Source organism: Mastomys coucha, unplaced genomic scaffold (assembly GCF_008632895.1).
Source record: "Mastomys coucha isolate ucsf_1 unplaced genomic scaffold, UCSF_Mcou_1 pScaffold23, whole genome shotgun sequence".
NCBI lineage: Eukaryota > Metazoa > Chordata > Mammalia > Rodentia > Muridae > Mastomys > Mastomys coucha.
Window position 1 is genome coordinate 80,857,840 of NW_022196906.1, and position 16,468 is coordinate 80,874,307.

General features: G+C 41.2%; 1 protein-coding gene across 1 annotated transcript in view; it reads right to left on the reverse strand.

The window, feature by feature from the left end:
- Positions 1-16,468, reverse strand: part of Ube3d (ubiquitin protein ligase E3D) — a 155,032-nt gene that overhangs the window by 62,371 nt on the left and 76,193 nt on the right. The window contains exon 9 of the mRNA XM_031343800.1: positions 1,476-1,614. Coding sequence (XP_031199660.1) covers positions 1,476-1,614 — 139 coding nt within the window. The remainder of the gene's footprint in view (positions 1-1,475; positions 1,615-16,468) is intronic.

A 16,468-nucleotide genomic window follows, 5' to 3' on the forward strand; every position in this document is an offset into this window, starting at 1 on the left:
AAATAAAACATTTTATATTATTGTAAAGTGAGAGAGTGTATGTGGAAACTCCGGAAGATATAGAAGATATAATCTACCTCTACCTACACTTATGCCTCTCAATTCACAATAGTTCAGCCAGCACTCAGGCAAATTGTGGGTGTGGGTGTGGGTGTGGGTGTGTGTTGGGGGCAGTGACAATGACACAGCTTCAATTTGGTCTCCAACAGACCAGAGGCCTTCTGGCTCTCAGTTTTCCTCCTGCAGATGGAGAAAGTACATTTTAAGGTTCCACTCTAAGAGTCTGGGATTGAAGTTGGTTAACAATAGAGAAAGAGTCATACAGAAGCCAGAATCTGAACTTTGTGTTGGCACTCATGGTTCAGACAAAGGAAGTGACTCACAGAGACAACAGATACAACAGATCCCCTAAGGAAATATGGATTAAATTACACAGGAACACATGTTTTTGATCCATTTCCTGAATTTTCCATGTCCTGTTTGCCATGCGACAGAGAAACACTAGGTCACACCTACCACTCTTGACACTGTCCTAGAATACACCAGCAACCCTTTCCAGGAACTTCCCACTCTACCTGCACTCACTTCCTGGTAGCTCGTGCCTCTCCCACCAGTGTCTGAGAGTTTATGAGCATTGTTCTATCATTGTAAGCCAGAGAGATGTACTCGGTTTTACTCAGCAGTTTTAGGGTCACAACACAAGCCACTGCTTAACTCTCAATCTTAGTTTCCCCTTGCCACCTCATGTGACAATTTACTGGCTGCTAGGGAAGGGGTGCTCCTGTCATTCAGTCTACATGAGCAGCAGGGAACTATACAAATAAATACCCAGGGAGAGGAGAAGGGATACGGGAGGGGTTGAGGAGAGAGAATCGTGCTGAGAACAAGAATTCTCCATCCCTAGAAAGCATCCAGTCAGCAGCTGGCTTCAAGCTTACCATAGCAAAGCCACTAAAAATGACTCAACGGCTTTGCTCTAGAGCAGTGGTTCTCAACCTGTGGGTCGTGGGGGCATTGCATCCAAATATCCTAAATACCAGATATTTTCATTACAATTCACAACAGTAGCAAAATGACAGTTATGAAGTAGCCATAAAATTATTTTATGATTGGGGGAGGGGGGCTCTACAACATGAGGAGCTGTATGAAAGTGTTGCAGCGTTAGGAAGGTTGAGAACCACTGATGCAGAGCAAAGCTGGGAGAAAGAAAGAAGCAGTCGTGGGCCTCTTGGCCAGATCTTCTTGTCACTTCTCTTGAGGAAAAAAAGATAGAGGTTAGGGCAAGACCTGGAGTTAGAGCCATGGGTCTGCCGGCGCTAGATAATGCCTGACTTCTGAGGCTTCTCGTGTTCACTCACTGAAGAGAGCATTGTGCTCCTGACTATCATCGTCACTTGAAACTGGCTCGACATGGACTATCTCCTGTGAATGGCAGGATCCTTGAAAAGCATCTTTGTTAAGGAGCTGTTTCTTACCTGAAAGGAATTCATTTGGCGAAGGGACAGAGGCAGGGAGGCATTGTTCCTAGACAGTATCAACAGTAACTCCAAACAGGTGGCAGAGGGCAGGGTTAAAGGGTGGACGCTGATGTCACCTTCCCAGGAGCTGGCAAGCCTGAAACACACAGATATGTTAACGTTCATAAATGCATGGTCAGAATTATTTTAAAAACGTGACATAGAGGAGAACTACTTTGTGTGTGTGTGTGTTTATATAGTCTCCTCATTATGTAAGAAGAATATATCAAAGGTAAAAATATAAACAAGGTATGGCTTGGTGGGTAGAGGCGCTTTGGCCAAGTCTGAGGACTTGAGTTTGATCTCTAGGACCCACATGAAGAAAAGACAGAACTGAGTCTGGTGAACTCCAGTATGTGCTTTGGCATGGGTACATGCATAGACACACACACACACACACACACACACACACACACACACACTTTTTATATTCACAAGGTAAAGGTCCAAGCCATTTTTATGCTGTTGCTGGCCTAAAGCAAACAGTACGCATTTTTCAGGTAGTTACTTCCTATTCAAAGTACAAGAATCATAGGATGTCCAGGCTGATTTGAGTGTGACCAGCTGGGAGGGGTGGAGGCAGTAATGGCTAGCACATTAGCTGTCTCCCGTGTTCCACTGGCTCTGTTCACACAGAATGTCGAGATGACCCTTCAGCCACCTAAGCAAGAGCCGTCACCTTCATTTTATAGATGTGGAACCATTCTGAGTGTAGAGGAACTTAGGAAATGTCTGGGTCAGTGACTTTCAGACTTTTAAAGTGTTGGGTTCCTTTGGTTCAAAAGTCTTGCGAACAGGCCAACTGCCACACAAACAAAAGCAAAGATGTCGTTTGAAGAGGCTGAACCGGCAGGATGTTGCCCTTCATCCTTCAGAGGGGCCCTTGAAGCGGCTTTGTGGGATCTGTGGAGCCCAGTTGAAAAGTCTTTCATGTGACAGGGCAGGAAACTGAACACCGGGCACTAGACACAGAAAGAGGCCCTGTCTGAGACGAGGCAGATGTGGAGACAGTGGCAAGGCTGCGTCTAGAATCCTGACTTTCAAGTTCTCCAATTAACGAGAAACCCCAGGCGACAAGGCTGAGAAGGACCATAGAGCTTTTGCTTCTGCTGCCTTGAGGAATTCTTGTGTGGTGTCCACTAGAGCACCTTGACATCATTCTTCTAACGAGAACAACATGTAAAATATATAGCATGCATACACTGACTTTATAAATATGTGCATTCTTTTAGCATGTCTATGAACTTAACCTCTAAAAATCTAACTGTATAACAAACCTGTGGTAACTGCAGCTTGGTGGCTGAGGGCATAAGGGAGCGTCAACATGGTGCAGCTCAGTCGTGTTTAGTTCGATCACCAAGCGGGTGATTTATTCTGCTGATCTGCTACTGATGTGTGTGGCAGAGTAAATTCTGCCAACGGGAGGGACTAGAACAGACCGCACTCACTTTCCTAAATAAGACTGGGCTTAGCAAGGAAGTGTTTGAATGAATTCTGTGCTTTGCAGATTATTATTTTGTATGGATTGGTTCTATTCTTCTTTCTGCTTTTACTCGTTATGTGACATACTCAACATTTCTCTGAAATAGAGATAATAACACTCTTTCCAAAAAGTGAAATGTAGTTTCAGTGCAGTGGCTCTGGGCTCACCCTCCCCCCGTCTCTTTATACTCTCCCCCAAGCCACACAATTAACTTCCTGTGCTGTAGAGCACTGAACTATGTACTCTGACCACAGAGGCAGCTTCTGGGTCTGGAAAAGCTCATATTCCTTCCAGGACTTGAACTTCTCCTAAAAGATGTGCACAAAACCATCTCTCTGGAGAGACCCTGTTTGCTCTTTCTTATTAACACACATATATCAACTACAGCACTTACCACACCATCATGCCAGTGCTCTTACTTGGAATGCCTTCCCATCTCATACCCTCCAGGCTTAGGATTAGACCTGAATGGATTCCTCTCGCTTGGCAGTCTTATTTGGAAATAAAGATTAGAAAGTTGTCTCAAAGCTGCTGATTTTACAGACACCCTCAGTTTTGTTTTTCAGTTCTGGGGATCAAACCAGGGCCTGTGCATACTTGGCAAGCACTCTACCAGAGCACTATATCCCTAGTCCCACACTCAGAATTTTTGCCTTTGAAGGCATAATAGAAATGCCCCCCCTTACAATATGTTTAGAAAACAATTTAAGCACGCAGAAGTTAGTTATACATTGAACCTCACCAACCACAATAGGGCTCACTGAAGCTATCTGCATTCTGAAAGTTAATGTATACTAAAAATACTTGCTTCAAACCTGCATCTCATTAAAAGTCACGGGACACTTCCTTAGATTTTGAGTGTCCCTTCGAGTTCTCTAATGAGCTAACGCCTAGCCTAACCCATGGGCCTTCAGGAAGGGCATCTTGACTTAACTGGGCATTGGAATTGGCCAGGCCCTGCTGCACTCTGAGGAAGAACACGTTCAAGGCAGGACTGCTGGCTCACCATTTTCCAGTTTCTCCTTGGCAGTAATAATTTTGCAAGTCGAAGAGAAAACAATAAATATACAAATAAATATTTAAAGAGTTGTCTGGGTTTATTATGGTTGTAAGCTCTTCTCTACAATGTGTGCTAAAATTTTATAAGTCCAGATCTTAAATTTCTCCCATCGCTTTTCCATGCCTGACATATCCAGACAGCAGGCACACTGACTGTATTTCTTGTCTCATTACCTAGAGGAGCCCTGACTGGCAGGCACTGTTTATTCCAGCAGTCAAAAGGGTCACATGATTGGCCAGCACCACAGGGTGAGTGGAATGGTGGAACCAGAGGAGTCAGCTTGAGTTGAATGCAAAGACTACAATGTCCCCATCACTCTACATGGGTACCTGAGGATGCTGTGTATACGGTCGTCCTCTCCACACTGAAAGGAGACTCTTGCAACTGGTTGTGCTAATCCCTGTCTCTGTATATCAACCTTTTCTCTATAGCACATGGACAGCTCAGAACAGTTCATTCTCCTATAAGCAAGTGTTTTTTATCTGTCTCAAGATATTATTTTATTAAATACAGTATTCCAAAGCTTGAATTAAGACGGTAATAAGACACACATGGGAAAATATTCATATTAAATCAAAATATGTATATATCATGAAAAAAAGATTATTAAACAGTATAACACAGTGGTTCTCAATCTTCGTAATGCTGTGACCCTTTAATTATAGGTTCCTCAGATTGTGGTGACCCCAACCATAAGATTATTTTTGTTGCTACTTTGTAACTACAATTTTGCTACTATTATGAGTCAAAATATAAATATCTTTATGCAGTACATCTGATATTCTAAACCTATGAAAATGTCATTCAAGCCCCCAAGGGTCGGGTCATGATACAAAAGGTTGAGGACCATTGGAATAACCCATCACTGGCTATTTTCCTAAGAGAAAATAGCTTTGTCTTTTTTGTTTTTCTCCTTACACACTTTTTTATCTTGTCTAGAAAAATGTTACTTTTATGACACACCCAGGATCAGAGGCCAGTGCCCTGAATAGACCTTGGGCACAAATTCTGCAGCCAGTCCCATAATACCAGAGGAAGCTCCACTCCCAGGTGCTCTAACACTCTCAGGAACCTAAGGATCAGAGGTGAGGAGGACACATCTGTCACAACACTGGGAGTAACTGGTACTAGTGGGACCCAGGCACACAGGAACTCCACCAGCCCAGTAGCACGGGTTGCGCCCACTCTGTTTGGGCTGGTGCCCAGAGCAGACCTTGGATGCAAATTCTGCAGCCAGTCCCACAACAACCCACAGGAAGCTCCACCAGGTACTCTGACACACCCAGAATCCTAAGGATCAGAGGTGAGGGGGACACATCTGTCACAACCCTGGTACCAGCGGGGCTCAGGCACCAGGAACTCTACCAGATCAGTGGCACTGGTTCCTTCCGGTCTGTCTAGGCTGGTGCCCTGAGCAGACCTTGGGTGCAAACTCTGCGACAAGGCCCATAATTCCCAGAGGAAGCTGTACTCCCAGGTGCTTTAATTAGCCCAGGATTACAGGATCCCAGAATCACAGGATCACAGAGACAGCTTGACTCTGAGAAGTTCTGACATAAACAGGATCACAGGAAGAACAGGCCCCAGTCTGATTTAGCAAGGGCAGGTAGAACTAGAGATAACCAGATGGCCAGAGGCAAGCGTAAGAACATAAGCAACAGAAACCAAGGTTACTTGGCATCATCAGAACCCAATTCTCCCACCATAGCAAGTCCTGGACACACCATCACATTGGAAAAGCAAGATTCAGATTCAAAATCACTTCTCATGATGATGATAGAGGACATTAAGAAGAACATAAATAACTCCCTTAAAGAAATACAGGAAAACACAGGTAAACAGCTAGAAGCCCTTAAAGAGGAAACACAAAAATCCCTTTAAGAACTACAAGAGAACACAATCAAACAGGTGAAGAAAATGAAAAAAACCATCCAGGATCTAAAAATGGAACTAGAAACAATAAAGAAATCACAAAGGGAGAGAACCCTGGAGTTAGAAAACCTAGGAAAAGAGATCAGGAGTCATAGATGCAAGCATCACCAACAGAATATAGGAGATAGAAGAGAGAATCTCAGGGGCAGAAGATACCATAGAAAACATTGGCACAACAGTTAAAGAAAATGCAAACAGCAAAAAGCTCCTAACCCAAAACATCCAGGAAATCCAGGACGCACTGAGAAGACCAAACCTAAGGATAATAGGTATAGAAGAGAGTGAAGACTCCCAATGTAATGGGCCAGTAAATATCTTCAACAAAATTATAGAAAACTTCCCTAACCTAAAGAAAGAGATGCCCATGAACATACAGAACTCCAAATAGACAGGACCAGAAGAGAAATTCTTCCCATCACATAATAATCAAAACACTAAAAGCACTAAATAAAGAAAGAATACTAAAAGCAGTAAGGGAAAAAGGGTCAAGTAACATATAAAGGCAGGCCTATGAGATTTACACCAGACTTATCACCAGAGACTATGAAAGCTAGAAGATCCTGGGCAGATGTCATACAGACCCTAAGGGAACACAAATGCCAGTCCAGGCTACTATATCCAGCAAAACTCTCAATTACCATAGATGGAGAAACCAAGATATTCCATCACAAAACCAAATTTACACAATATCTTTCCACAAATCCAGCCCTATAAGGGATAATAGAGGGAAAACACCAACATAAGGAGCAAAACTACACCCTAGAAGAAACAAGAAAGTAACCTTTCAACAAACCCACAGAAACATAATTCCACCTCCAACAACAAAAATAACAGGAAGTAACAATTACCTTTTCTTAATATCTCTTAAAATGAAAAATAATAATACCAACTTATTTTAATCAATTCAAATTCAAAAGTATGAGGAACTGAAAATTTGTTGGCTATCATCTGATGGTCTCTCTAATTTGGTAATTGGAGAAACAGGTCCAATATTAAACAATCCATATACACTTTCTGCTTGTTTGTACCTGACAGTGTCTTGCCAGTTACCACATAACAGTCTTGAAACCATGCTTCTCTTATCTCAGCCTCGCTATTAGTAGGATTATTTATTTGATGTTTTTACACTATACTATGGTTTTCAGAATAGCTTACATAATTCAAAATTATTTATACAGCCAAAAGAAACAAAAACAACTTGGGAGGTGGCTTATAAGAGAACAACAAAGAGTGAGACTGAATGCTTTGTTAGATGTTTGTAACTATTGTATCAATTTTGAAGATGAGGACTTTATAAGTTACTCTTTCTCTGAGATGAATGCTTTTCAAAATCATCACAGCCAATGAACCAGATTCTTACCCACACCTAATGTCTGTGCCACCCCCCAAGCAGAGACATTGTTCATTGAAACAGTTGATGAATGGCTTCACGGATAGACCATCTTAATACACACACTATTTCTTAAATGAATGTAACCTGTTCTCTGTGGACCGAGAATGAAGACAATCACTCTAGTCAAATAGCTTTGACCATAGCAGGAAAGGCACAGCAGAACTGTCAACTCTCAGCTTAGCTACGATGGAGGTAAAATCCTTTGGTGATGTGAGGATCATTGAAGTACAGCATTATTACAATGAACTCCAATGTCTAAAAATTGTTCTTATTTTGGGCTTGTACCTCAGTAAGAGCCAAGATTTTAAACTCTACTAAAAACAAAACAAACAAAGAAACAAAAAGACTTTATCTATTTATGTTCATTTTAAAAAATGCTAGTAGTGATGTATTATTTTAAAATAGACGGATAATATGTTTGGAGTTATTTAAAATTAATATTGAGAAAAACATGTATTTTCAGTATTGCTGTAGACAAGCACCTACATAAGACTGTTTAATTGTTTTATATCAAACAACTTTTATACTACTCATTTTTATTGTTACAATATTTTATAAATCTTAAAGAATGTGTCAAAAGATGTGGGGAGCCGCAGCTGCCACCCTATATACATACATACTGAACACCTGGTCTCTGGCCAAAGCAGAGAGCATTGATAATCAAGCCCTTAGTTGGAGAAGCTGAGTGCCTCTAGTTTGTGACGCAAGCTGGTATGAATTTCCTGCAGCCAATTATGCTTTGCCATGTAGCTGATGCTGATTGGGACCAGGAAATGTATTTAACCTGCAAAGGCTGGAGGCTACTAGATTCTACTAGAGAGAGGATTATTATGAGCCAGGCGGTGGTGGCGCACTTCTGTAGTCCCAGCTACTCGGGAGGCTGAGAGAGAGATTATAGAGATGCTAGATGAGGATCATGGACTACGTAGGAGATTAGAGAGACTGCTAGAGACTACTACTAGAGATACTAGGTGAGATTAGAGATATTACTAAGAAGAAGTAAAAATAAGGGTTCCTGAATAAAATCTGCTTGGAGAAGGGCTCATGTTTGCCTCCTTATTTCCGCTGGACAGAAAGGCAGCTTACAAAAAGAAAAAAAGGTATTGCTAGTATTGAAGGGGGGTCTCTGGGAGAAGTTGGGGTACAAAAGGGAAAGAAGAATGTGATGTAATTCTATTTACTTAAAATATGTTTTTAAATGTTAACAAATTCAGATAAACTGAAATTATGTATCTTTTCTCACCATAATGCAATAAAAAAAGGGAAAAAAGAAAAAAAGTTACTTTTATGATGTTGCTACTGATTCTGGTACAGACAAAAGCATGTGTCAATGTTGAGTAAAGGCTTTTTACGTATGTGAAAACAATGTCACTCTCTTCAGACACAATAAAAGATAGCATCAGATCCCATTACAGATGATTGTGAGCCACCATATGGTTGTTGGGAATTGAACTCAGGACCTCTGGAAGAGCAGTCAGTGCTCTTAAACGCTGAACCATCTCTCCAGCCCCCAGGTTTCAACTTTTTAAATGGCTATCTATGGTGTGAACCATCAAAAAGGGCATTCAAACAAAAATGAAAACACTTTAGCACTGCCTTATCTCTCACCAGCAAGTCCTCCTAGCTAAGCATACTGCAGTCTGGTTACTTCAAAACAAAACAAAACAAACAAACAAAAAAAAAATACTTAACTTATGTAATATGTTACAGCATCATGATTTATACAGAATGACACTTTTTACACTGATGGTGTCAAAAGTTACAAAGGAAAGTAGTTATACATATTTCTATGTGATTACAAACATCTATCTACATGGTTTCAACCCAGCTCTTAGGACATTCTGTGATTTTCCTTACAGGCCTGTTTGTCCTGACCGCAGAGCCAGGAAGTGACAGGAAAGAAACACAGGTATGACCCTTCCCAGCCAAACCCCACACTCTGTGCTCTACCATAAAAAGTATACTAGATATTATTTAGTTGCTTCCACCCTAAAAGATTGTAACCCCACAGGTCAACAATCAATAACTTTCAGGTATCCCAAACCCCCACCCTCACTTTAAGCAATTTGAATAAACATTTGGTGCACTTAGACAAAGCAGCCACACTTAAGATGGTTCCGGTTTCTTTACTCAACCAGCCCCAACTGTCAATGCTAAAATTTACAAAGTGCCTCTTATCTCAATCACATTAATTCATAGACGAATACAGTATTACTTGAAAAATAAAAGTGGATAGTTTAGGAGAAAAAGAGCTCTGGGTATCTTTCTTCTAAATCTTTACATAATATTTTTACATTCTTTCTTCAATTAAAGAAGCAGTGTGGGGGTGTGGGAGAGAAGACAGGAGAGGAGAGGAGACAGGACAGATGCAGAGAGGAGGGGGAAATGTCGGGACATAGTTAGAACTCAGTTTACATTAAAACACAGCAGTTATGACATGGGGTTTTAAGACACATGTTGACACAGCTGAGATGTCACTTGTACCTACCCACCCATGACTCAAACATCAGTGTGCATCTGATAACAACGGTGATCAAAGCCTGTTGCGAGACACGGGGCAGACTCGGGCTTTACTTCTGGTATTTCCTGCAACGCATCGTAACTATTAGATGGGAATCAGTAGTCCCCCACTAGGAATCAACAGGAAAGATACTTCAAAGGGACCAAAGAACCAAACATCAGTCGAAAGCCATTTCCTTGACTTTTAAGCAGGGGAAGGAAAAGTTTTTCCTAAGAGGCCAGAACTGTCAGTTGGTGACTGGAGCCTGAGAGACTGAAATGCAAGCAGAGGACACTCTGTCCACTTTTCTAAACCTTTGCATCAGGAAAACTCCCTAGAGAACTCACTATATGGCCTGTCTATTTCAAGACAACAGGAAGGGGAGAAAATGTCAGGCTTTCACCTCTAACAAAAATGGTGATATTGAGAATAAACAAGCCAATCGATATCAGGGAAACAACCCAGAAAAATAGAAGGTGAGAACATGGAAGTCGTTCAGTGCAATGCAGATTGGAGTGGCAGGGGTGGCATAGGAACTGAATACTGAAAATTAAAGTATCTTCAAACTGTTCAACATACTGTCTGAGAGGGAAAGGTGCTAGCAATATGAGAAAACCAAGATGAAAGATGTTAACTTAGATCTCGGATCTCTTACGTGTTACTAGATGACACAGACTTTTTAATGCTAGAACTGAAGACAACAGCGTATAAAAGTTATCTAAATATAATGCTTTTCAAGCCTATAGATGTCAGAAACTCAGCTGAAAAACTATAATAATAAGACCACAGATTTATTCTCTCAAAAATAAGAAAGCAGACAAGGACCACAGCTAGGCAAGGGACCACAAGGGAGTCATAGGATCATGAATAGAAACCTGTTCGATATGGAAGTTGTACCAGCAAACAATGTGAAGGAACTATTCTCAAGGACCAAATGGACTGCTGCTGCTGTGTTTCTGGGAAGTCATGTTAACACTGCTATACACTCAGATCAAAAGCATACTATCTGTGCATGGCTACAGGACAAATCCCATGCCCAGTATTAGAAGGTGCTACAGCCTGTAACTCTAGATAGCATGTGGAAGGTAGAGGAAGAGGGAAGAGAAGCTTAAAGTCATCCTTCGCTATAGAGAGTGTACAAGGCCTGCCAGGGCTACATGAGGCTCTGATGAAGCAGAGAAAGGGAAGAGGAAGAGACAGAGACAAACAGGGAAACAGAGAGAGACAGACAGACAGGGAGATAGACAGAACTAACACATAAAAACAGACCATGTAAATGCATATACTTAATACATTTTAAATATGACTTATTAAATAATGAACAGAATCCACATGACATTTTTTTCTGGAAAAAATACAGAAAAACCTTGATTAAAAAAAATATATATATATTAGTGGTGGCACATGCCTTTAATCCCAGCACTTGGGAGGCAGAGGCAGAGGCAGGCAGAGGCAGAGGCAGGTGGATTTCTGAGTTCGGGGCCAGCCTGCTCTACAGAGTGAGTTCCAGGACAGCCAGGGCTATACAGAAAAACCTTGTCTTGAAAAACAAAAAACTAAAAAACAAACCAAAACAAAAAAATGTTTAAGGGAAGCAGTTCTGCTTTAAATAATGTAATAATGGGCTAGAGAGATGACTTAGCAGTTAAGAGCACTGGCTTGCTCTTGCAGAGCAAAAGGTTTGATTCCCAGCACCTCTACATGGTGGTTCCTAACCATCCACAATTCCAGTTCTATAGGATACAATGCCCTCTTCTGACCTCTGTGGACACTGCATGCACATACATGAAGGTACCACATTCATACACATAGAGTAAATGAATGTAAATAAATATAGTAATAGAACAGTCTTAAAACAACATTAATTCTTGCCTAGAAATTGAGAGTCCCGGGAATTGAGGTTTTGTTTGTTAGAAATGATTACATTATTACAAGACAACAATTGGTGGGAACATAATAATATACCAAAACTACCCAAAACAACAACACAATCTAGAGCATTCAAAATATATCCCTTCGGCATATTAATAGGTTTTATTTGTTCGGGGACTCAGATCCGGGCCTTACAATGTAGCCCATGCTGGCCTCCACACTCACTGCAATTTTCTTGCTACCACCTTACATGTGCTGGGTTTACAGGGGTACTGGGGATTGGACCCAGGGCATCGTGCATGCTGGGTAAGCATTCTGCCAATTGAGCTACTTTAAAGAGAATCTGGTTTATAGACAACCTCTATGAAACTTCCTAATTGGAGTGATTTCACTGAGAACATAAAATTGTAAGCCTATTTAAAGAGGCCAGCTGCTCCCCTAGATCAAAAACAAAAACCAAAACCCTCTGTGCCATAGAAAATTTCAAATACACAAAAGGAAGAGACAGGTCTACCAAGGTCATGCACAGGAAACTGAGAAAAACTCTGAGCTAGCCAGGTAGACTAACTCACCACATCTGCTCTTAATGTCTCCTCTTCTGTGGATTCTAAAAACCAGTGACTTTATAGGTATTGAGGGCACCTCTGCCAGGCATCAGTCACTACAGGAAAGCTCATTTGCACATGTGCAAACCAATGTAGCTCCCCTAATCTCCAATCATTTTTCTCAATCCTCATTCCATAAAGACCCCTACCTTTGGGCAGGTGAACTGGACATGCACTCTCTCATCTTTATAAACTTTCCATTTGTAAAATTTATTTTTTCAGTGATTTACCCACTATATAGCAGGCAGGGTTTGATAGCATTTCCAACAGTCAACTTCAAACTATCTGTTCTGAACAGTTTAGAAAATGGTCCACAATTCCTGCATGAACCCATTTAGTACATCAAGAGAGAGGAAATGTAAGAGAATAAATAGTAACAGCATCAGTAGAGACAGAGCACAACAGCATCATGGCTGCTTAAAACATTGGACTGAAAGGAATGGAGTAGCTGAGCTGAGCTGAGAACCAAAAGGCAACATCATCAAATCAGGGCGCTAACAGACACCCAGCAGAAATCAACAGAGGAACCGCAAGAGTTCCTGATTGAGGGTGTCCCAGATGGAGCAGAGCATTCTCACCAACGAGACGTCCAAGGAAAAGAACAAATAGCAGTAGCTAAATAACACCACCAATGTATTTCCAACCACCCAGCAGAAACTGACTGGAGAAGCCGAGCCAGTTGGCAACAGCTGGAGTTCTCAACAGAATCCTAGGCAGAGAGCTCTCCATCCTCTCTATGCTTCTACTTTCTCTCTCCCACTGTAGACATTTTTATAGTTTCAAAGAAGCAACAGTAACCCCAGCTGGAAAGTTTACCTGACAACGCTTTTAAAACCCTTAGTTATATCTATTCTACTTCCCCTTCCCAGGGAGATCCATGCTTTCTATAATAACATACACCTATCTAGACGTTAAGTTACTCCAAGGCCAGGAGCTGCAGGCCTCTGAATCTAAAGACATTTGTTGCCAACAGCAGGGAGATTAGGTAAAGGATTTATTGTTAGTGTTCCCTTCCTTGGCAAGGCAGCCAGGAGCTCCTAACTGTCTTGGCTGCTTAACTCTTTGTGAACCAGAGAGAAAGAAAAGGAATTAAAATCTTTTATTCGGGCACACAAAAGCATATACATTCATTCACACGTTTACATTTACATTCTCATTCACACATTAACGCATTCACATTTTTGTTGGGCCCAACCACCTGTCACATACACTCCAAAAGTATTCGTACATGCTTACATATACACATATACCCACACACATATAGACGAACAGACACCCATATGGATGGATGGATGGATGGAGGGAGGGATGGATGGATGGATTGGGCAGAGCTCCCCAAGTCAAACCATCCAACCACTTTATTTCTTTTCCCTGGCCTTTTTATACCTTCTTATATCAAAAGGATTTTAGAAAATTTTCTGAGATAAAATGTTACATAAGATGGGAGTTACAGATGGGTGTAGATACTAAGTTCAAAGCAGTGTTTCAGTCGATAAGCTCATTATAAGTTCAAAGCAACAGTTTTACAAGGCCACACTTTATCATAATACATACCTGTGACTTCATCCTTGTACCTAAATGTTTTTCCTTGAACAAAATTTGTCCCAAGACTATTTCTCTTTTTAGTGTAATTATAAAAGCTTATTATATTTATTATGTGGACTTTACTTATCATTATGAGGAGTGGGCACATTTTATTCTTGATTCTAACTTTATTACATATTTCTAGCAAAAACAACTAGGACCATCTCTTAAAACTTTGTTCCTAAAATTATTTGAACCAAATCAGGAATTCTATAGAATCATTAATTCATCTGGAAAGCATTAATTCATGAAAGTTCATCTTTATGTTGATCTGCAAGAAATCTGATCAACAGGGTTGGGTAATCCCCAGGAATTATTATATTAATCTAACAGTGACAGGAAAGGCATAACATCAGCAAGAAGCAGTCCTGAGATGAAGTCTCTTTGGGACCTTGCCTCATAGAGCTCACCCATCACAGACCATGCAAAAGCTGTGGGCCACCTCCAGCAAGGTCACCTGCTAGTCTTAGTCTATCCTAGATAGCTCCTGACAGAGTCCTCCTTGTTATTAACCTCTCTGGGTCTGTGGATTGCACTATGATTATCCTTTGTAGTTAATATCCACTTAGAAATGAGTACGTACCATGTTAGTCTTTCTGGGTCTGAGTTACCTCACTCAGGATGATTTTTTTTTTCCTAGCTCCATCCATTTGCCTGCAAATTTCATGATCTCATTGTTTTGGGGTGGGTGGAAATGGGACTACAAGGGATCAGGTGGGGAGCGAATGAAGGGAGAGAGGACTGGAAGAGACAACTGGAAGTAGTGGAAAATCTAGGGACAAGGTAGAAACCTGATGTAATAGAAACTCCCAGAAAGCTACAAGGGTGACTCTAACTAATACTCCTAGCAATGGGGGATACAGATCCTGAACCATTTATCTCCTATAACCAGGTAGACTTCTATGGAGGGCTACGGGTACCAATCCAGCCACAAAACCTTTGACCTATAATTTGTCTTTCTAGCATGATGTGCTTGGGTAAAGGGGGTGGGGCACAGAAATTGTAGGAATAGTCAACCAATGACTGGTTCGGCTTAATATCCATGACATAAGAAAGAGTTCACCTCTGACACTATATGAAGGACTAGAAACTAGAGGCTGGATAGCTCAGAGACCTAGGATAGAACCAAACATGACTAGAAAAGAAAAGTCAATGAAAAGATTTCTAATGATATTCTGCTATACATGTAGACTGCTATCAAGCTCAATTGTCATCAGAGAAACTTTATCCAGCAACTTATAGAGACAGATGCAGAAACCCACAGCTAAATATTAGGCAGAGCTCAGGAAATGCTGCTGAAGAGGGGGTGAGGAAGGAAAGGATTGTAGGAGACAGGACACCAAAAGAAAACCCAAAAAATCAATGAGCCTGGACACATAGGGGCTCACTGAGACTAAACTGACAACCAGGGAGCCTGCATGGGTCTAACCGAGGCCCTCTGCATGTTATAGTTGTGTAGCTTAGTCTTTTTGTGGAACTCCTAGCCGAGGAAAAGGGAACTGATACATTTGCCTGCTTTTGGGACCCTTGTCTTCCTACTGGATTGACTCTTCTAGCCTTACTATGACAGAGATACCATGTTTGGTTGATATCTCTAGGAGGTCTACCCTTTTCTGAAGGGAAAGAAGGAGGAGTAGATGGAGAGGGAGGAGATAGAAGGCAGAAGAAGTAAGGGAAAACTGTGGATGAAAAATATGAAAGAATAAATTAGTAATAAAAACAAAAGACCCTTTAGTTGCTGGCTATTTTTTGTTTTCTTATTACAGAGTTGGGTGGAAGGAGCAGCCTGTCACAGACAGGAAGTACTGGAAAAATCTGAGTTAACATGCTGGAGTCTAGGACAGGAGACCCTTTTGACAATTTACCAACATAATGTACATTACACCATCATTCTCTAAGAACCAACTTGGTTTCATCAACATCCCGACATGCTACCATAAGTCCTGAATTATTCTGGAGAAAATCCCAGACAACATATCTTTTTTTGAAAAGATAGCCACAAGATAACTTATTCTACTTTTAAAAAGTTCACACAGCCAGGCAGTGGTGGCACACGCCTTTAATCCCAGAACTTGGGAGGCAGAGGCAGGTGGATTTCTGAGCCTGGTCTACAGAGTGAGTTCCAGGACAGCCAGAGCTTTACAAAGAAACCCTGTCTTGAAACACCCCTCCCCCACAAAAAAGTTCACTATTATCCAATCTGTGACCAGCGTTTAAATTTCTTCAATTGATTTATTAATATGCCTACAGACTAAACAAATATACTGCAACTAGCTGTCAAACATATCTTAACTCACTGCCCCACTCAGGCTGCAGATCTACTACTAGGGTACTATGTATGACAAGTACTACCTATGGGCTCCTGCTGCAGGCACAAGCTACGCTTTGGATGCTGCTTGTTCCTATCTCCCTGCAATACGTGAGAGTACAGTAAAGCTTCTGCTTCGCTCGCATCTCTTTACATCCTGGTACCGGTAGATAGACTATACTGTAATCATCATCCGGGTTTCAGCAAATGTGCT